Here is a 23154-nt window from a genome sequence, read left to right as displayed (position 1 = left end):
TTATGTTTCTCTACTTGTTCTTGTCTGACGAGTTTATAGCAAGCTGTAGGAAAAGTAAAAAGGCTATCTGATCTGGCTAAAATAGTTACATTTGCCTCTAAGACCTGCTTATCTTCTCCTTACCCTAATCGTGCTCTTCTGGAAAGGTGATCTGAGACTGAGAAATTACTGAGTACATTTTGTCCATCTCATGTAATGAACAAGTAACTTTCCTGGATGCTATTAGTGAAAATAGGTTTTTGTTTATACTCATAAAGAGTCATATTAATTTTCCTCATTCTTGGTTATTTCTAGTACAAAGATGGAGTGCACGAATTGCTCCTCACTGTCATCACCTGGGTGGGAATTGTCATCTCTCTTGTTTGCCTGGCCATCTGCATCTTCACATTCTGTTTTTTCCGTGGCCTGCAAAGTGATCGTAACACTATTCACAAGAACCTTTGTATCAACCTATTCATTGCTGAGTTCATTTTCCTAATAGGCATCGATAAGACAGAGTACAAGGTAAGTTTTCTCTGTGTGTACTGATCTTGTTCTCTGAAATGACTGTTTGAAATGGATTTGAATTAAAACATGACAACACCGCCAGGCTTTCAGCATTCTGACACAGCAAGGCTGAAATAAAAGCTCAGTGTGAAAGTACGACAGCCATGTTCATAAATACTATTTACATCCATCAAAAATATCTCTGTGGCTTTAATTTCCCACTTACTGCAATATTTTTCATTTTCAGTTGAGAAACATCAGCTATTAATGAAGCAGGTGTTAAACACTTGAAAGAGGAGATTAAATGTTGATGTACTAGGAGCATATTTTTTTTTGTTACATTCATATGTCTGAACAGCTATTCACTACTTTTTTGAATATAGATATATATTAGTACAAAGCCTTGTCTATATATTTATCCATTTTTTACACTACACATGCATGCAGGATTTTTGGCAGTGTTGGTGAAATTATATCTGGAGATTCATTGGGTTGAAATCAGTGAACTCAGCCAAAGGGGGGAGGATTCAGATTGGTTTCTCTTATGACAATAGAAACCACCAAATTAGAGCGGCTAAAAATGGCTTGATGGCTGCTTCATAATTTTAAATAAGCAATATTTCACTGTGCATTTAGAACCAACTGTTCATGTCTCAGATTATCTAAACTGTAAGTCCTAAATCAGTATCAGTTTCAAAATTAATGTGTATAAAATTAAAAAGTCCACTCTGCAATTGAAGAGTGAGGGTGAGGGAGCAATTTCCTTATCTTAGTTGACACACTTTAGCTAATTTACTTTCTGTAGCTACTGAGCACACATTACTATTTTCAGATATTAAATGTATGTTTTCAGGTAGGGAAAATGCTCCTGAATTTGTGAAAGATCTCTGACAGAAGTATATGCTGTTCTATAACTCACTGTTTCATTGGAGCTGAAACAATGTGAAGATTTTGTGGTTTATACTTCTGTTTTTCTTTTTCTTTGCAGATTGCATGTCCAATATTTGCAGGTCTGTTACACTTTTTCTTCCTGGCAGCCTTTGCCTGGATGTGCCTGGAAGGAGTGCAGCTTTATCTGATGTTAGTAGAAGTATTTGAAAGTGAATATTCTAGGAAGAAGTACTATTATGTTGCTGGCTACCTCTTCCCTGCTACAGTCGTTGGTGTTTCAGCAGCTATTGACTATAAGAGCTACGGAACAGAGAAAGCGTAAGTAATTGCAAGTGACCTGAGTGTTTTTCAAGTGAATAATTTTTTAAAGCCTATTAGCTGTCAGAGGGTCTCTGACAGACTAAAATACCATCTGAAAGCTTTATTGGTAAGAGAATGGCAATGCTGTGCACAAATTACAATCAAGTCTTTTGTAATTCTCTAGGTTCAGAGGATTTGTACTCTAGAGAGACTGATTCTAAATTATGGTCTTTCTTTTAACACAAAAGATTGACCTGAAACAAATTGAAAAAGTAAATAACTTTTTGGCCTCAAATGTATATTAAGTAAAATTTTTCAACTTAAAGTCTCTGACAGGCCTAACCACCCAGTTTTAAGCTGATGCTTCATTAGATCTCTTTGTTCAACTGCCCCTCTAGCTAGCTCTTGTCCTGAATTATGACAGTACAATATTTCAACCCGTATGTTTCACTTTGATAATATTTTATCAGACGAGTAGAGCAGGATTAAAATTAGCCACTGCCTTTTATTTACAAAAATATGGATATATATAGAAAGTGACAGAAGGTAGACAGAAAACATTTCTGAGGATTTGAGTTGCTGGAGGCATGAATTTGCCTTCCAATAGTGTTTACTTTGTCTTTTGATGAAATTAGTTACAGAATGGGAAGATACTGTTGACTACAAGAAAGCTGCTTGATTTTGCTACTGATGAAAGACAAATAAGAGCAATTCAGCAGGGAACTGAGCTGTATGAAAAATGAATCGCTAAGTCAGCCCTGATAGGTTTACACGTCATCTACTCTGGTATCATATGTATACTTTCTCTACTGTTCAACTCCTATTTGTGACATATTATTTATACCATATTGTTTTTCAGTAAATTATGGCACTTTTTGTCTCATTCCTCAGGAGTAAGCACTTTGCATATGGTACAAACTTAAAAGCAGATTTTGAAGATTACATGGAAAATGAGAAATACTTACTGATGTTAAATTCATTGTCCATGATAGCACCTGTAACCAAAACTTTTGACTGAAAGGAGAGCGAGTACCTTTAGGTTTTGCTTCTTCTTATATGTTAGCTATTCCTGATGATTTGGTTTAAGTTCAATAATGTTATTAAACAGGACTCATCAGAAGAGTATCAGGTTAGGAAAAATTGTCCACAGGCTAAGTGATGCTGTGCAATGTTTATCATTGTTTACTGGCAAAATGTTAGCTTAAGAAGTATTTTTGCACTTTCCTTTTCTTAGACTGAGGTACTAATGCAGTTTTTCACTTTTGATTCTCTTTTTTTCCACAATAGTTGCTGGCTTCATGTAGATAACTATTTTATTTGGAGTTTCATTGGACCTGTTACCTTTATTATTCTGGTAAGAACTTTGTTTTTAACTTTCCTTTTAGGTTGCCTCACAGCAAAGTTAAAAAGATTGAATAACATCAGTCAGTACCATCCTTATTCACAAGACATTTCATGAAAATGCTCATAAACAATTTGTAATGTGACCAGTGGTCATATAAATGTTTAGAAATCTTTAAAGAGTGCTGACCAAATGATTAATTGTCAGAGCTGTGGTGGCACTTGAGCGTAGCCATTTTTATCTAATGGCTTGAAACACTGAAGGTCATATTGACATGTGTAGTCATACGAAAAATCAATGAAGTACAAAACACGTTTTTTTTTAAAGGAACCATTATTATTGCTTTTAATTGAGTCACTATTGTACGTGTTCCAGAATTTAATTGCTAATTATCCAACATAATTATCTCGAAAGTGTGTTCTAACACATTGAATAATTAAATAGATCTTATATTTCATTATACTTACACTGTATTTGCATATGTATTTGCATATGCATGTACACATTTTCCATGACTACTTCTATGTGTATTTATGTTACATGTAATGTATGACATAAATTCATCTATTTTAGTATAAATAACAAAATATTATGCAATCAATAGAAAGTATTGCAGTCATTTGAATGAAGTCATATGCATGCACACCCATATGTACATCTGTAGCTGTGTGCCCCGTTGTCCATTTAAAATGAGATCTTCATGCCTCAATTATCCTTTCTCTGAGTGCTTTCAGATAAAAAAAAGCACATAGTCATCTGTAAACCCAGGGAAAATGTCTCCCTGTTACTTCAGACTAATAATACCAACACTGCAGAACATAAGGTTTTGGAAGGAAAGTGAATGCAAGATGTGCATTTTGACTCACCTTGCTTTCCTCTGCTAGTTCAGTATCTTTAAAGCCTGGCTATACTTTGGAAATATTCTAGAAGGCTGTGCTGGGGGCATAGCCTGTTTACACAGAGAGCTTTTCTCATAACTGCTGATAGTTTGGAAATATGAATTCATTTTTCATGCTTTTGAAGGTCCAAATAGTTACCTGTTCCTCTGTGTTTATGCCATACTAGAGTTGTGAACTGTCAACACAAATTTGGTTCCCTTGAATTCCCAAATTCAGGAATTGGATTTTGCCATTATTATTTTTTTCAGCCTGAAGCACATGCATCAGGCATAATTTTGAAATTTCTGACTTCTGTAGATCTATGATCTGATGTATAGGTGTACTATTTTAACACTTCTTGTAGTTCATAGTTTACCTTACTTCTCCGTATAAAAATAAATTGATACTTTGATGATGGAACTTTCTATAAAAAATGTACCCAGCCATTCTTTTGTAGGTAATATCTTCCATATTGAAATAAGCTTATGTATATTTAGGTTGGGTTTACTCTCTATGTCAAAAACTTTTTCAGTCCTTGAACAGTCACTTAAGAAAAGACAGCTGTGCCATGTTCATTGTTGTTTGAGTTCATTGGCATGTTTTCTAAGAAATAGCCATAGATGCCAAAACTCACGTGTGTATGAATTGAATTAGAAAAATTACAGTGTTTGTAAGATTTAAACTATAGACCATAATAATTGTACTGAGTTTATTCTAAATACATTTAAATTAAATCAAGTTTCAATTAAACCTACAATTACAATTGAAATATGTTCTTAATACTTTTAATATGGTAGACAGTATTTTTCAAAACAGAGTTGTTTCTTGCAGTTGTTATGATCATTACTAGAAAATTGTTCTAAGTTTCATGCCACAGTAGTTCAGTTACCTCAAGTCTGATTGTATGGTGATAATTTTGCTTTTTGTGTCTAGCTTTTTATTTTATTGTTACTGAGAGTATTTTGATAAGTCACCTCTATTTCTCTCCCTTGCTTTAAAATAACATTTCACATGGGAAGCGTTGGGCTTTGCTGAAGGCTTTTTCACTTCCTCATAACCAGGTCAGAGTGAGAATAGAGGTGAAGGACATTTAATCATATTGACCATGTACAGACATAGTTCACTATTATTTACTGGCCATGACATTATTATCCTCCAGCAAATCATTTAGGCTGAGACGCAGAAGGCCTTTGGGAGCAGTATTCCCAACTTCAAAAATATGAAACAGCAGGTAGCAATCACAGCACAGTTCCTGGGAGTAATTCTTCTCTAGCAATTGCTTTGCCCTCTAATCGTCCCAACTGAGAAAGCAAGAGAGACTGGAGAAAGAAGTGTAAGAAGTATAATGGCTGAGAAATAGTATGTCATGTGCAGTGTAACTGAAGAGCTGTATTTGTAGTGTGGCTTACTTAGTGTCAGTAGCACATGAGAATTTTACCTTGGTAAGCTTTTAAACATGTTCATCAAATCACTTCTGTGATTCTAAGTTTAATAGTACTGTCAATGCACATAAACTCCATTTTGACAGTATTGCTTACTAGTTTAATTTACAATTTCTCTGCATTTATAAGCATTTGCTCTTGTATCTGTATACAGGTTTCCTCAAAATGAGGATGGGAAATACAAGGGGAAAGTATGAAGTTCCTCTGTACATCTCTTAAGGAACTTTCTACTTCACTATTTCCATAGCCTGTCATGCCTCTGGGCACCAGGGTTATTATATCTATGAGAAAAGAGCATGTAAGTAATGAGCGGTGGGAAACCATTAGTATGCCTGAAATGGCTTAATGAAAGCTTGGATCATGATACGTCAGGAGCTGTTCTTATCATTTGGACAGCTCCATCTGCATCTTTAATAATTAATTCAGTTCAGTAAGAGTTCAGTGTGCACACTCATTTAGAAGCCTTCAGAGAGCACCTCTCTCCCTGCCAGTCCCAGAGAGAAATAGGCTTCTGCATGACTAAGAGCAAAGATCTGGAGATACAAGAACAGTTTTAGAGCTGCATTTGCCAGGTAACAAAAGCTCTGGGGAGTTCAAAAAGGGTCAGAACATGTGCAGTTCAGCTAGGTTACTTCAGAGTGGTGTTTCTGTTCTTCTGTCTTATCATATCCATGTCAGCACTGCAGGCTGTGTGGAATGAATTTTAAGCTGCTAAGCTCAGGCGGACGTGATTCAATTGAGCAGGTTCATGGCTATAAAACAAACAGTGCACTCCTGTAATCTGTGGTCAGAAAAGCCCGAGTATTTTGACTTCTATGTAAATCTATTTTCATTCATCTTCAAGGAATGGGTGATGTTGTTTTCACTTTAATTCAGCCAAAACCACTGGAGTTTCCTTCTCGCAGATGGAGCCAATAGATTAGGCTACCGGAGGTTATTTAAGCAAAAATTCCTAGGATGTCCTGTTCCACTAACATAGGAATTAACATTTTTCACTCAGGTGGGGGCATTACTTTAGCAGTCAGTGCATGTGGACATACAAATGCACGCATAATCCATCTCTGCGTATGAAAATGGACTGTATCTGTAAGCTTATGTATGTAAATAAGGCACACACATCTTTCTGTAGTAGACACTTGATAAATGGTATTTATCTATTCTTCATAGGGGGAAATTTATCATAATTATTGCAAAATCTAGCTTTATTTGGCTACTAATTCATTGTACCTGCAACTAATTTGAATCCATTAGTCTTCTGTGCAGGTTATTACATCCACTGTTTTAAAAAGTTAATTTGACTTGAAGTCAGTCCCACTCAAAATTACGTATTTTCAGGTGCCAGAAACACCAAATTCCTACTTACATTATTTTTCATGTCCCGTACCTTCTGATTTCCAAACCAGATATGGCCCTCTGTGTGTTGGCTATGAAAGAAGCTGATCTTCGTGGCTGATGCATTTGATCATTACCGTAAAAAAATCTTCAAATTTTAGATGTTTTAAGTATTTACATGTTATTTAATAATATGTATGCAGTTGCCTTCCCTTTGTTCTATCCAAATTACACTTGTCATTAAGAGACAAGCAGGAACTGGTATTTTAAAACATGCTCTAATAACCTTCTTTACATATATTTGTAAAATCAGAGTATAAATTAAATTAGTTCTCTATGTCATCCAGTAGTATCCTGTTTGTTATAGTGGTAATATATTTTAGAAATTATAGCAAAAACCTGATAGATTTATGAAATCCCATCAATCCAAGTTTTGCTTATCGTTATCAGCTAATGTCACATTATAGCTCCACCTAATGTAGCTGCATGTTCTGTCACTCTCAGTATCACAACAGAATCTTCAGATCCAAAACTTACAAATTCCTACTTTTAGCCTTTGAAAGAGCATTGGTCTGGTTTTCAGAAGTGCAACATGACAGAGATTTTTCTGACTTTGTCAAGGGCATAATTTCCCGACTGTTTAAGATGTGTGGAACACTGTGGCTGTGTGTGTGTGTTCACACAATGTATTTACATTTTCTATTACCATTGAAGGAGAGAGGTACTGTTCAAGTGCAGATTTTGGCTCACCTGGGATGCAGCCCAGTGGTCAGGATGAGGTCCAGCCAATCACTAACCTGTTTCGTTATAAGAAGTGATGAGAAAGTCACCATTGTCAGAGGCCCATGTATGCCTCTTACAAGTTTGCTTTCAAAAGCCCATCTTGCCATTCATGTGGGCCTTTATGTGACCCTACAGTACTGCATGTTTGTGGTGAACATTCCTCTTAAAGGAAGGTGTCCTATGCATATTATATGTCAAGCTTGTAAAACATTTACAGGTTCATTTACTTAGATTAGTAACAGTTCAGTCCTCACACAGTCATGAAACAATTCAGGATGGAATTGATGTCAGGAGGTCTGTGGTCAAAACAGGCTCAACGCTGAACTCAGACCAAGTTGCTCAGGGCTGAAAGTTTTCCTTATATAGAGTTGATACAAATGAATGCAAAAACACCAAGTGTGTTTCCTTCTCCCCCCACGTATTTCTCACCAAGTAATTCAGCCATTCCTTCTAAAAGTAGTTATTCTCCAGCAAGTTTCCTTCCCGTACTGCTTAGTACCTTGTGTAATAAAATGGCAGGATGCCCAAAAATCTTCAACTCATGAGTTCTTCCAAAACAGTCGATTTCTAGATGAAAAACAGTAAGGGAGCCAAAATCGAATCTATAGAAAGGTTCGGTTACATTATTTGTAAGTGAGCAAAATAGGCTTTTGATAATGATATAATGTGTAACAGAGATGCCAGCATGTTTGAACAAGTGGCAAAACATGGTCTTTTGACTGCTGAAACTGAAAACTAAGCAATATTTCACCATGATGGAAAAACAGGTATCATATGCTCTGTTGTCATAGTTACTTTGTCTGCAAAGTACAAATTTTGCTTTTTTTCTTTTCTTCTTGGAAGGACTTTTTCAGCTGCTGTAATACAGCATTATTATTTCTGTGGCTGTTTTGGAGATCTGTACCTATATTCATATTAAAGTGTCTGTTAAGAAACTGCTGTGTAAAGTTATTCTCTAGGCCAGCAAGGACATATATACAGACAGAGATGAGTATCTACATAAAACCTGCTTAATATGCTGGAGCTTGGCTCAGGCTCTGGGGTAGGGCTGTATCTGCTTGCAAGTCACCGAAGGAACTTCAGTATGTAAATACAAGCTTTTGTTTTTCATGTCAAACCAGCACTTCAGTCATACAGAGAAGCAGAGGATAAAAACCTCTCATTTCATAAGGCAGTCATTTATGGTCTAGGCCATATCTATGAGGTTTTGATCCAAGAATGATGTAGCTAGTACAATGCAGGATACTCCAGGGTAGCTACTTAGGCAACAATTAACTTCCAGATGTGCTGTAAATACTATTCTGAACTGGATTGTGCACTCCCAGTTGCATAGGTTGCAGCCAAAGTTGGTTTACATGTTAGGATTGGCATGGGACATGTGTCTTAGCTCTTAATCTGTTTGTTTTCACAGAAAGTAAAACATTATATCATTGACATTATATCATTTTAAGCAGGCTGGAGAAGTTCATGCTATGTCAGCTACCAAACTGTGCAAAAAACTTTTTCAAATACAGAAGAATAAAGTTTGCCTGCAAAGGCATGGAACTGAGGGCCAGGTCATGCACAAAGTCCCTGTGCTCTGTCTGGTACAGAGGCCAGGGAGAGAAGCAACTTGTTTCCTCACCCAAGGAGCTTATGCAGTACAGTGGAAACATAGATAAGGGAAACAAAATGATCACAATGATATAATGAAGTGTTTCTCAATTGGTTAGTCATTGCCTATAAGAATCATAAAAAGTAATCGGCAGGGTTGTCAGATATTAACACTTCAATTACATTTTGCAGCAATGGAAGTCATGCTTAACCTTTGCCATGTACATACCCCTGCTTAAAGGTTAAGTATTTTTGTCAGTTCTTGAAACACAGACAGAAATAAAGTATAAAAGCTTGGTTTTGTTATTTGTATCACATACACTTTTTGTATTAATCTCAAGGTACGGTTGTAAAAATGTTTTACTTTGAATAAAGACTATTGATGTCAAGGGTCTCCAAACACTGTTCTGGTGTTGAAAACTGCATTATAGATAATACTGTCCATCCTGATTTGGAGACAGCAACAGCAGTGATAACTTAAATACCCTTAGCAATAGGAATTATTTCTATAATACATACGTTTAGTAACAGGCTCTGATCAGAGCCTTTAAAATACTCATCTTTTTGAGGTTATTAAGACCTGCTCTTTATTAGGAGTTGAGTGACATTTCTGACCACTGTGGCACAGCTATAGGAACACAGCTGGTATGAATTGGTATCCCCAGTGTTACAAAAAGAATTTTGATGCTGTCTCAAACCAAAGGCTCCCCAAAATGAGACTGGGCTTGATCATTCTCCATCAGTAACCAGTTGCAGATATGTATGGGGTATTGTAAGAATGGGGTTATGATCTAGCCAATATATGTGTTATAAGGATTTCCAAGCATACTCTCCTATTTAATCTTGGCTGTCAGTTCAGCCACTTCTTGTGGACCATTGTACTATTAGATAAAGATGTGTGTCTTCTCCTTGAAAGGACATAGCTCTTACTGTTTTCAAACATACAATTTTATTTGAATTGTCTGCATGATATAGGACAGCAGATACTAATTACTCAAAATAACTGTATACCACTTTTCAGCCTGTATTCTTCAGGCATCCTTGTTTTTGGCTTACTGCATCCTTGTGTTAGGCTTAACTTATGCTCTTCACACGCTTTGAAATCAATAGGAGAAAGGCACCTAGTATCTTTGATACCTGTGATTCTGTTTCACAATAGGAAAACTATAAAAAATTACCTTCAGTATCTTCCCTGTTGTTATCTATATGAATGATACAACAAGAATAAGACAGCATAGTCCTTTCCTTCAAGTCTCATGCAGTCTTGCTTTGACAGAATCCAGACTACAAAGGGAAAGAGGGCAATAGGAGGGTGCACCACCAGCACTGTTAAGTTTGATGTATTTGCTGCATCTTTGTTTCTTTTTTCTTTCTTTAGTTACATTTAAGCTGTTTTCAAGAACCGAGTAGGATTTTTGCGGACAAAAGGGGATAAAAAAAGGAAAGGGAGAAACCAGCAAAGGCAAAAAACATTCCAGAAGGAGGATGGGGTAAAAAAAGGACAACTAGTATAGTACATTAAAGGGGTAAGCGTAGTCTTCAGGGAGGTCAATGAAATGGGGAGCAAGGCCAGAGGTGACAGGTGAAGGTGAACAGGGGCCAAGCACAACAAGCTGGAAGACAGACCTGGACTGACAAAGACATTGGACATGAGATAAACATGGTGGTTCATGATGATGTAGTGAATTTGAAAGATTAAGTGACCTATAACTTTTTTTTTCCCCTCAGCCATATTTGCAGTCACTTTTTACAGACTGTCTGATATGGTTACGCAGTTTCACTACATATTTGAAAATAAACTACGGGGGTTTTGTTTAGTCTGTAACATCATCATTATTCAGCCTATTACTTGAAGTAGTTTAATTTCATTCTTATCTGTTTTGACAGCTGAATCTTATCTTCCTGGTGATCACATTGTGCAAAATGGTGAAGCACTCAAACACTTTGAAACCAGACTCTAGCAGGTTGGAAAACATTAAGTAAGTGCTTTGTGTTCAAGTATGAGAACCATGATTATTTTCTGATTGCTGAACTGATTGAAAGGTACTCTCCATTAGGAGCACATGCCATTGTCTCCCAGCAACTGCAGATGTCAATTAGAAGCAAACAGAGCCAATCCTTCTTTCGTCACATTGTTGCTGTAATGTCACAAACGCCGGTCAAAATTAGATAATTTCGGCCTGGAACTAGTGCCAAGAACCTCTTTCACGGAAATGCCACAACACTGTAGTAATGCCATTTGCATTTAAAACGCAAATCTAAAATGATGTTCCTGTTTGCATGGCTGATATGATTATATTAAGTTTGCTTTGTTAAATGACTTTTTGATTTAGGGATTCTGAGCAGTTTCTACTCCTAATCCTGTTCTCCCAAGAGAATTGACTCTATTATTATTGTTAACTTGAAGATTATCTGCTGTTTTGATGCTAATTTAACAAATGTTTACTTTATCATGGTGCTGTACTTCAGTATCCCTTTTGCAGAGTAATGTTAAGTGTTACACAATTAACAAGGCTTTGACAGCTTTTGCTTCTTTAGATAGTCTTTTACTGTATTCTGTATAGCTTTACGTTGTACTGAAGGTTTTTATTATCAACACTGAAGGGAGGATGCAACTTTCTAACACTGAGGGTTGGATGTGGAAGGGTCTTACAGATTTGCTTTGAATGTTGAAAATGGCGAAGGGAGATTTTTCAGTAAGGCTATAACATTGTGAACTAGATGTTCTAGCTAGGTCAGTATCAGCTTCATTGCATGTTGCATGATGAGAGAGAGAGCTAATCTTTAGCATCTCTCTCTTTTCTTCCTTTTCCTCTTTCTGTCTTCTCATCCACACCAGTAATTACCGTGTTTGTGATGGCTACTATAATACGGACTTACCTGGGTAAGATAGAACCCTACATTAACAAATTTCTAGCATGATTTTTAACTTTACAAACTCGGTCAATATTGTGGATTTCCCTTAATTTTAATTAACTACTTTTGAGATACCTGATTTGCTAAAGAACTTTAAACTATTATATGCCTTTATAATTTTAAATTGCTTGCCTCTGCATTTTGAATTTTCTGATTTTGACTAATTTTTATAGACAATTAAAAATGCTCTTATTAATTTCTGTTTCAATTCTGTCTAATAATTTTGTTTCTCTTTTCTGCTTATAATGCTTTCTAGCTATGAAGATAATAAGCCATTTATCAAGTAAGATCATTAGTTAGATGTGGAATTCACTGACTAAATTCCCTTTCCCTTTCATTCTGTGCCGTTCTCTACAATTCCTTTTCCTTAACCTGTTCATGATGGAATCTTTTTTAGACTATTTTGTAGAGCAATATCCATATTTTTGTCACATTTCAGCAGGGTTTCTTCATGCGGAAGTTAGATCATCTAGCTTCAGTTTAGCTGAGTTTATTGGCGCATTAAAGATTTGGGCTCTAGGCTTTTAATCTGCTGTTCAACCTTTGTGCATTTGTGTTACATTATTTGGTGTCATATGGCAGTTTAAAATCTATGGTGTGATTAGTGACTAAGCCAGATTTATCAATCTCTTTTCTAAAAGCAGATAAAGCAATGGAGTAGCTGGGGCTTGCGCTGTACTTCTGAATTTCAAAATAGTTTTAACATCCTGTGCAGTTCTTGAGAAAGAAAAAGGTCACATCTACTCTTCTGTTTTCACTGGAGACTAAGAGTACTAAATGGAATTGTTCTTTCTTTAATAGATAAAAGGTTAAACCCAAGGAATTTTTACATTTGAATATGAACCTAGTAAAAGTCAACTGCAGGAACTGAAATGTTAATATTGGTTTTGGTGATATGCATTCTCATAAGTAATGTTACTAAAATTAATTTTCTTTTACAGATCCTGGGTCCTGGGTGCATTTGCTCTCCTGTGTCTCCTTGGCCTAACATGGTCATTTGGCCTGCTGTTTATCAATGAGGGCACTGTTGTGATGACGTATCTCTTCACAGTATTTAATGCTTTCCAAGGAATGTTTATTTTCATCTTTCATTGTGCCCTTCAAAAGAAAGTAAGTTAATGAAAATACACATGCATGTTCTCTAACTCCTTAAAAATACCGCATATATTTCCTTAAAAACAGAGAAAAAAAATAGCAACGTTAAGAACTGAGGTATTCTGAAATAGTTTGAGGAGGGGACTAAGATTCAAAAGCAATTCTTGCTGTGTGTTCTTGTGAGGTTCCTGTAACTGCTCTGTGGCCCGAGTGGGTTTAAAATGGTTGCAGCATTTCCAACTTAGGCTTGCAAAGTTTTGAGGCTTTTGGAAGAAAATTACTATAGAAAATGTACTACTACTTAACATTGGTAATATGGTATGTATTAGTCTGGACTTACAGCCAAAAGTCTTTATGTGTGCACGAAACAAATCCTGCCTTAGCTGCAGCACTGCTAACAAAGGATCATTTATGGTATCAGCCTATCTCAGCCTGGAAACTCTCTCAGATCAAGGCAGAGGACCTCTCCTGAGGTCCCATTAATCTGCCACATAAAGATACGGGTGATAGGCAGGGATTGTACTATCAGTGCTTGTTCATTACAAAATTAAGTGAGATGTAAAAATTAATTTTATTATTAACTTCAGCACACTATAGAAAAAATGTAGTCATTAACACAAGACAACTGCTAACGGGCAGAGGTTCCCAAAGATGCCAGCATGACTACTCTTAATTCAAGTGTTTGCCTCCCCCAGCAATCAACAGCTTTGTGCTCTCAACTGGAAAAACTTGAATCCCCTGGCAAGAGCTTTCCCTCGTAAGTGGGATGTGCTAAATTAGTTCTGCTCCCCTTTGCCCGATGGGAACAGAGGAGTCCAGAAGGAGCAGATCTTCTGGGGAGAGAGAAGGTTTGCAGGGGAGAGAGGAGAGGAGCAAACAGGAGAGAAGGAAGTGAAGGGCACAGCTGCATGAATTCTCTTTGGGTTCCCTGCAGCTTGTCCCCAGACTGAGCAGGGATGCCTTAGAGGTGCTTTTCTGAAGGACAAAAGAAAAAAGCTCGTAGCCTGTGTAAGAAGGTGTAGCAAATAAAAGTAACAAGAGTTGAGAGGAAGGGTAAATGTTAATCCCACCCAAAAAAAAACTTCGCATAAAATGCAATACACGCTACATTTGGAAATACCAAATTTGTGATATTTAGATTCTAAATATTTTTACCAGTTTTAGGTTGGAGACATAGCAATTATTAACTCCCATTATAATTAGCTCACCAGAGACATAATTAACTGATATTTACAAAATGTTTTGAGACCACTGGATAAAGCATTGCTGTGCAAGTACAAAAATCATGTTCTTGCGTGACTCAACTGTACCAGCTCTAACTGTATCAGCACCTCTAAATTTGGTGTAGACAATGGCATTCAGCCATGTTTTAGGAAAAGATCTGGTAGACAGAGTTTTATCGAGATGAACCTGGTATTCCTCTCATTTTGAGAGAATAAAAGCATGCTTAGAGAGGAGATTGAGCCTAAGAGAAAAAAGAGAGGAAAGAAAATGCAGACATTCTCAAAATGCAAATAATTTCTAGATTAGGGTTTCATATAATGTTGCCCTTTCTGCCACTTGTATTGGACTTGAAAATCAAAACCAGATTATTTTTTTATTTCTTTTTCCAGCTATGCATTGTTTTCATATTAAGTGGAATCAGCAAAAAGCAATATTAAGATACCAGTCAAGTGTCAAAAAGCATAACCTAGAGCAGTAAGATTTATACCTGGAAGAATGTTAAAGCTGCCATTTAAGATTTTTAAGTTTCGATGCCTTTGACTGGGTATCATCCTATCCTCTGTCTGCATAGCTAATGTAGTCTTTTTATTCTGTTATTACTAGTTGGTCACTAAATTGAACAGTGAAATAGAAGTGTGAAAGTGAAAACTATTATGTTTCCAGTTCTGACAAGATGATAGTGCTGTTGCTTCCATCGGTTTCCAACAAGCTATAATTTAGAAATAATGACCGTGGAATGTGCAATACTGACACATAATGTACAGTCACTGCAATATAGGCATTAGGCAAAACCAGCCCTAGAGGGTGGTATTTGGGTAAAAATACAGTTTTGATTGCTATTGTTTCTACTTTGTAGTGGTTTGAAGCATTTAATATCCGTTTGTGTTCAGGAATGGATTTTCTTAGGTGTTATACCACCTAGCGATGATACATACAGGCATAGGTTTTACAGACTACAGGGTTAAAGATTATAATTCTATGTCTGTGCACTTTTTTCATTTTCCATGAGTCTTTTCATATTGTTACAGATCGGGGTTCCCTTAAAATATGTACCATATACTTTTATAAAAAGATGAGTTATTGTCCCTAGCTTGAATTCAATTAATGCACTAACTATTCAAATTTTCTTAAACCTTGTGGTTTATAAAAACATCACAGTATGTATTCCATGAATGAAATTCTTGTAATATTGGTAACAGCACGTGGCACATGTAAATCCACACTATGAATTTTTTGCATTTTCCCCTTTCCCCTTTCTGTATACACGTAACTTTCTGTCCTGTATTTTCATAGGTCAAGCAGACTTTCCACATGAACTGAAAACCCACTTTTCCCAGAAACTTACGAGTCTCACTGATGCAGAGACACTTAGACTGCCAAGTACCTGAGGAAGATTTATGAATTTACTTGAGCACCTTTCCAAATTTTATCTACTCTGTCCTTTCACTGTTACTGTCATGCTGCCAAAATGTGTATTCACTTTCTTGTTACCTGAGAATAGCAGCTAGCATAGCAGCCGCAAAAATGACAAAGCTGAAGTTTCCTGTAGGCCACTGGAAACAGAAGGTGAATAAATGCAGGCAGAATACTAGAATCATTAATTAGTCTTGTTGCTTTGTCAGATAAAAATCTCATACACATAGGTGTAGTCACATTTCTAGGCTCAGCAGAGACAGTAATGAGGATTTTATTTTTTGGCCCTAAAATTGAAAGATTTCCCAAGCTTCACAATTTAAAATTTGACTCTGGAAGTCTGATGGTGCCTCTACGAGCACAGCAGGCATTCTCCCTAAAGTGGGGCAGTGTCATTTGTGAGCTTTGTACAATCCCAAAGCTAGTGTGACCATATGAACTAGCAACTGTTTGAGTTACACATAGTAACTTTATATGAAAATGACTGTATAGTCATTGCAGGTTTTGTGCACTTTCTCAGAACGGATAACATAATGGGCACTACCGAGAAGTACACAGGCTAGTTACCTCAGCCCTTTTTTGCATGCTAGGGTGGGAAAATAGGCTTTCTATGTTTTTTGCACCAAAAGCTCATATAAAAAAGGACTATTTTCAGGCAGCATTCAGATCTGGTAAACTGAACTATATTAATCTATAGTATGACAAAATAAAAATAATTACATAAATAACTCAGTCACAGGATGGTTTGACCTGGAAGGGACCTTAAAGATCATCTAGTTCCATCCCCCAACTCAGTAATGATTATTCAGGCATATCTAAATGAAATGCATGTATACCTTGGAAATAATTTGTTCAGAAATCCTGGATAGTTGATAATGCTGTCACTAAGTAGGGAAGAATGCTTTATTTTGCTAATAGCCAATAGTTCAACAGACAAGAAATATCTTTTTGTGTGAAAAGTAAATAGTTTCTATGCCAGGTTTATGTGTTTTTGTCAGTGGAGATATTTAAGACTATTTTTTGTGCTAAGTATTGCTTTTCTCTCCGTAGGTACGTAAGGAATATGGCAAATGCTTCCGACATTCTTACTGCTGTGGTGGACTACCAACTGAGAGTCCCCACAGTTCAGTGAAGGCATCAACAACAAGAACTAGTGCCCGCTATTCCTCTGGCACTCAGGTAACAAAGGCTTTGACAGCATCTCTTAATTAACCTTATTTATAAAAAGCCGACTGAGATGTGTTCCAATCAGAAACACTAATTTTCTTCTCATTATTATTATTTAGATGGCAAATACATACTTCTGCATAGTAGAATTGATTTCTTTTTAAAATTTCCTTTTACTTTGGTCTAATTCAAACACCTTATTTTTCTTGTATATTAAGTGCTGCTTTATAGGAAGGTTTATGCCATCATGTTTCATCTAAATGAAATTTAATGAATCAGAGCTTTAATAATAACAGGAGGAGTTTTACTATGTGCTAGAAGCATGGCTTGCTTCAGGCCAAAATAAACACAAATATTCTACATAATAGCACATAATTAGGATAAAATCTTTTTGTAACTTACTGTGCTTTTGTCTCACTGCTTTATGTTAACAGAGTCGTATAAGGAGGATGTGGAATGACACTGTGAGAAAACAATCTGAATCGTCTTTTATCTCAGGTGACATCAACAGCACTTCAACACTTAACCAAGGTCAGTCACTGGGAACATTTCCGTTTTAGAAGCCTTAAATTTTATAAGATTTTATATTATTTAACACAGAATTGAAAAGAATGTTTTGGAAAAAAAAAAATTATTCTGGAACAAATGTTCTCTAAAAGTAGAGTTTTAAAGTCACCCACCAGCATATTTTAAAACTGTGTTCTCTCAACTGGCCGCCTGCTATAGGAGTTGAATTCCTCCATTTGTGATAATGTATTTAAATAAGTTTCATTTATAATTTAACTTAAAAGCAAGATCATAATTTTAAATCTTTCCTAACCTTTATAGGTTAAATCTGAAACAGAAATATGAGTGCAGTAACATTTTAATGCATATTTGACTATGATTTTTAGGTGCAGAAATTTTCCCAGTGAAATCTAATTGATATCATTTCTATTCAAAAGATGTCTGTAAAGCATTTATCTTTTCTCTTTCAAAGAACATCATATCTGTCACATGGGATAGAATCCAGATTTTCAGGCACATAGAAGCAAGACCTCCAAATTTCTCAGCTCAAATAGACTTTGAAATCTGTAACCTCATTCTCATGTCCAGTTAGGAGACAAGGGTATTAATTGAGACAGAATATCCCTTCCTTCCTCCCATTCTCCCTGTGTTTTTTCTAAGGCAGTTAGAGCTAGTGATGGAGAGAAGACTGGTCTGTACAAGCCAAATTCAAAGCCTGTTCTTCCACCCAAGTCCCTAGGAAAGAACACATAGCTCTGATCTTATTGCAATCAGTTTCTGCTTAAATGAGAAACTTTCAAACAGAAAATTCACCTATGCGAGGGCTGCTTGTAAAGCCTTCATCAACAACTACCAAATTTCTCTCCCTTGTTTTTATTTTTTCAAGATTGTTAGCAAGGACATGTACTTAAGTCACATTCATTTTGGAAGTAAAAAATGTATTTTGTGAAAGAAAGCATTTCAGAAAGCATGATTCTATTTTTGCTATTTGGTGTATAGAATGTGGGTAAGATGTTTGTCTCTTGTTGCTAGCTCCCATCTGAATCTTGTATGTTCCTCTAGCAAATCAAAATTAAGTAACTTCTCCTAAGTAGAATATGTATATTTTTCCTGCCTAAGAAAGAACTGCATTCCTTTCCAGTGTCTTATTAAAATCCCATAAATACACTAGAGATAGAAGTCTGGGACTTCACCCTAATTGGATGTCTCCAACTCCTGAGGTTTGCTCTAACCATGCTGCACCCTCTGTTAACTCAGAGTTGAACAGAGGTCTTGGAAGCTTCTTCCTCTTTTGGAGCTCCAGTCCCATGTCACTGGAGATGTTCTGCCATGATCAGAAAAATTGATATCATCTTCATTCAGTTATAATACAGTCACTGTCTCTGTGATATCTACATGCAAGCATAGTTTAGTAATTAATTGCAAGTGCCATTTTTCCTTAAAAATAAGAATCAAGGTTTTAAAAGTGGCATTGATTGAAAAAGAAAAATTCTTTTAACCATAAATTACAGGTAATGATTCTAACCAAGATTAAACATAGTACACACACACACACACACAACAATTGAACTCAAGAAAAATATGTTTCAGCTAGTATTTCTAGTAATAAGTAAATTACAACTGGAAAAAAGCTATGATAGAATCTTTTTGGTTGTTCGCTGAGACGAACTTCCAAATAAGATCGCATAATCAGGCAATATTTCTCTGAATCTTAGAATTTTTCACTAATTTCTGCTTCTATGTAACTATAGTAGTACAAAAGCATTAATATTTGGAATATATATTTTCTTTTCCTTGACAAATAAAAATGCCCATACTATAAAAATATAGCTGGCTCTTCAGTTGTCCTTGGGTCTGTAATACACTGATCCTGATACACTGCTGTGCAATGCAATAGGAAAGAAAGTGGAATTTTACCTTAATGAAATGTTTAAAGTAAGTTCTAAATCACAGCATTTTGTGTGGGGTTTTCTTTTGTCATTTTTCCAACCCGTTTTTCTTCTAGTAGCTAGAAATCAGAGATTAATTGACTTTTTAATAATTTCTCAAAATATGCTGATTTTTTTTTTAATAATTATTCCAAGAGGTGTTAAAATGGGTATTGCATTAAAATGTAAAATGGGTTTAAAAGAATCTATTCATGTAGTGTTTTGCTTCATCTTACATTGTTTGTAAACTGATTGTTTAAAAAAAAATTGTCATTTGAAGAATTCTTTTTTAAAACCTGGCAGATAAATTTGCAGCATGAGTGTCCAGGGAGAAAATGAGAATGCTCTGATTTCTTAGAGCAAATATTTTGCTTTCCCCTCAGCATGCATACTTTTGCATATACTAAGATATGCTTCTTGCAGTTTGTCATCCACTGTCTGTTTGAAAACAGCAATTCCCTTCCACTATCCATGTGTTTTTCATAAAGTGAGTAACAGCTCTGATCCTGTCATAAATTTTTCAATACCTTTCAGTTTGAGAAATTAATTTCTCTCAAGTCTGGACAGAAGTGTTCCATGTGATAATTTTTAAAGTTATAATAGTTTTATGTAGTACCTTGATCTCTACACATTTAATTGCTATTCTTGTGTAACAGTGATTTTGTATACACTACTAAATGTCACTCTCACCAGCTGTTTACTTTGGGGATTTGGACAGCACCTGTGAATTACTGGAACCTAACTGTGTTTTCCTGCTCCCATTTCAAATACATAGCTCAAATACATTCAGAAATTTTCAGCTGAATTACATTTGACAAGCCCTACATGATTCATGATGAATAAAAACTATTCTTTATTGAAACTGTCAGCCTAAAATTAAAGAACTGACATTTTTTTCTGTTTCTTTTGCTTTAGGAATGACTGGCAATTACCTACTAACAAACCCTCTTCTTCGACCACACGGCACTAACAACCCCTATAACACATTGCTCGCTGAAACAGTTGTATGTAATGCCCCTTCAGCTCCTGTGTTTAACTCACCAGGTGTGCTTATACTTCCTGAATAAAACCGCTTTTCTTGGCTTGCTCCAAATCCCTCCTTTTCCCTAGATAGAAACTCAAGTTGCAATAGCCTAGCCATACAGTCTGAATTTCTGTCAGTTCAAGAAGTAGTGTTGCCAATGTCAGCTTGTAAAACTGCACTATATTATAGTAATGCCTTTGCCATAACAGTATTTACCAATAATTATCCATGTTTTTAACACAGGTGGCATAAATCTTAATATACTATTACAGGACTGACACCACATGGTCCGAGAGCCCATCTTCAAGATATATATCACTTAGAGGTATCATGTCTATGCAATATAAGGTTGACTCTAAAGCTTGCTGACAAAAACCTGCTTATGGAAGTGATTAGATGCACAAGGCATCTTGACACCTTTGGATACCCCAGTGTAGAAAATTGTATCCAGCATCAAACAGATATAAACTATAGTATAGTGCAGCTTTATGTAGATCATTTTTCTGTAGGAAAATCCTGAGATTAACAGTTAGAAGAGTTTAGTTCTGTAGGAATAAAGGGTGTCATCACTTACCTAACATTTTGTTTCTGCATTATCTAATTGCTTTTTTAAACTGTGGTGCGATTCATCAGTAAATATCTAGCAGTTGCTGCTTGATGAGTCGTAAGATCACTTTAGTGTAACTGGAATGATAAATCCTTGATAAAGAGCTCATAAAACCTTGTTTCCAGTTTTTATTTCAAGTTTCCTCTTTAACTGAACTGTAGTTTCTATTTTCATTCTCTTGTTTTCTTACTTTCCTTATGCTTTCCTCTAGCAACCTACAGAGAGACAAGTATGGGAGTAAAACTTAACTTTGCCTATCAAATGTAAATTTTTTCAGCATGATTTTTAATGGGCACAATTAAAACATAACTAGCGGTCATGAAGTAGACTCAGCGGGCAAGTGGTTCACAATTTGCAAATGAAATGTTTCCACATTCAAAAGTACTTGCATACTGCTTTTTGGGAAACAACATGAGGTCTGTAGCAAACCCTATTGGTAACAGAAGTTATGCAATGCTGAAATAATTTGCTGTTTAAAACCAGAACAGTGTCAAGCAGAAATGCTTAACAATTTACTCATATTTTTACATTCCCATAGTAATCTTGCTACAGGCTATGGAAAGATTTCAAATGAATTACCTGATCGTGGGCAACGAAATTTGCCTCATCAAACCAATTTGAATATATTCTAGCATGCTTAACTCTGCAGTATATCATAGAAAATTCATTTTGGATTATCAGATATATTTTGGTATCTGTTTAGCAGAAGAAAAGAGAATTAAAATTATAGAATTAAATCATTTTCATGAGGGAAATGAATGCCAGCATGTGGTCCATGTGTTGTCTACTTTTATAAATGCCATATGTTCCGCACAGCTAAATCCATTGCAAGAAAAACCTTGGAACATATATGAAATTGCAAAACTACAAAGTTGTTTAATCAAAGCTTAAAGAGACCTTTCAAACAACCCTCATCACTGTTTAAATCAGTACACATGGAGAGGAGTCAACAATAACACAGATACAAAATGATTTGCAAATTACTCAGAATTTATTTGGAAATTATTACTCTATTTTTTAAAGACAGAATCTTTTCCTGAGAAAATGCAATTACTTTTTAATTGAAAACAATTATTTCCAGGGAAGACTGAATCTTCTAGGATAAGCTGCAGCTTTACTTATGGAAAAAAAAAAAACAAAACCAAAACAAAATGGAAAAATGTATAATCTTTTCAAAAACAACTTTTTTCTCATACTCCTCCAAGCCTTGCATATAATGCAGCAGCCTCACAGTGGTCAGTCTCATTTCAGTAAACGTCACTTCATTCTTTCTTTACTTCCAGACATACCTGTAGATAAAGTGATTTTCTAGGAATGCTCTAACCATCTGACTTTCCATGGTTCAGACTGTTTAATTTCTTTCAAAGTTTGGGGTTTTTTTTTCTTTCTTTCTTTTTTTTTTTCCTTTGCTTGGGAAGCACTGTGCTGTCATAGTTTACGTCTTTGTGTCTGTAGGAAAACCTTTTCTTTATCGTGTTACCAAAAAAAGAAAAAGCCAAAACCAAAAGCATAAAGACCTTAATCATCATAAGACTTCATTCCTCCTCCCCCTTAAACTTCTTTTCATGTTTCCAGCAGACTTACCCAATCTGTCATTCCTCCAGCAGCTATGAGATATCAGCCATGGCTGATTTCCTTTTCCCATTCCACAGCTAATATTTATTCTTTGGTTTAATTTCTGTGACCTATACTTACAGAAATTCCTAACATTTCTGCATTTGACTTCCATGCCCATGGTAACTGTGGGCCTAACTCTTAATTAACTATTTTGGTTCATTCAGCGCTGTCACTGTGACTGATGCAGACTGCAGGCAAACTTTGACCTTTAGAAGCCTGGGGCTGTTGTTGGCAGACAGAATATTAGTGCAAAAAAAATTACATTAAGTGGGGAAAAAAAAGCTGTTATTGCTTAGTAATCTAATTTGCTGAACCCTTGCTCTGACTAAGTTGCTGAAAAGCTCAGTAATTCTTCATCATGTTACAATAAATCATTTTACTTTCTTTTATATATCAGCTACTCTTAGGCCAGATAGCCTGAGCAGACAGACATGATGTGAGTTGTCCAAAGTGAGTCATTCCACCTGCTGTCTATTGTGTTGTTGGATGGTGCTTGTGGGCCCTGGTCCCTGTAGTGTGAAAGATGGCTGTCCTTGTTCAACATAAATTCTTTGTATTTATCCATTTTTTTTCATTCTTTTCTTTACTTCATCTCAAAAAAAAAAAAAA

The 23154-nt window shown here is 35.8% G+C and overlaps 1 protein-coding gene across 18 annotated transcripts in view; it reads left to right on the top strand.

Annotated features, from left to right (window-relative positions):
* ADGRL2 (adhesion G protein-coupled receptor L2) overlaps positions 1-23154 on the top strand; it is a 180017-nt gene that overhangs the window by 154283 nt on the left and 2580 nt on the right. For 3 of the 18 annotated variants that reach the window (XM_062611258.1, XM_062611260.1, XM_062611257.1), the window contains 10 exons: positions 295-504; positions 1475-1695; positions 2965-3031; positions 10935-11026; positions 11887-11931; positions 12220-12246; positions 12905-13073; positions 16746-16874; positions 17297-17393; positions 20213-20341. In XM_062611258.1, the coding sequence (XP_062467242.1) occupies positions 295-504; positions 1475-1695; positions 2965-3031; positions 10935-11026; positions 11887-11931; positions 12220-12246; positions 12905-13073; positions 16746-16874; positions 17297-17393; positions 20213-20341 (1186 nt within the window). Of the gene's footprint in view, positions 1-294; positions 505-1474; positions 1696-2964; positions 3032-10934; positions 11027-11886; positions 11932-12219; positions 12247-12904; positions 13074-16745; positions 16875-17296; positions 17394-20212; positions 20342-20564; positions 20647-21139; positions 22070-22942; positions 22996-23154 lie in introns of those variants that run through there. The other 15 variants (XM_062611275.1, XM_062611263.1, XM_062611262.1 and 12 more) reach the window with 12 other exon arrangements.

Source organism: Pezoporus occidentalis, unplaced genomic scaffold (assembly GCF_034315485.1).
Source record: "Pezoporus occidentalis ecotype Australia unplaced genomic scaffold, CSIRO_AGI_Poc_V1 ctg151, whole genome shotgun sequence".
Taxonomy (NCBI): domain Eukaryota; kingdom Metazoa; phylum Chordata; class Aves; order Psittaciformes; family Psittacidae; genus Pezoporus; species Pezoporus occidentalis.
This window is presented reverse-complemented; position numbering and strand designations above follow the sequence as displayed.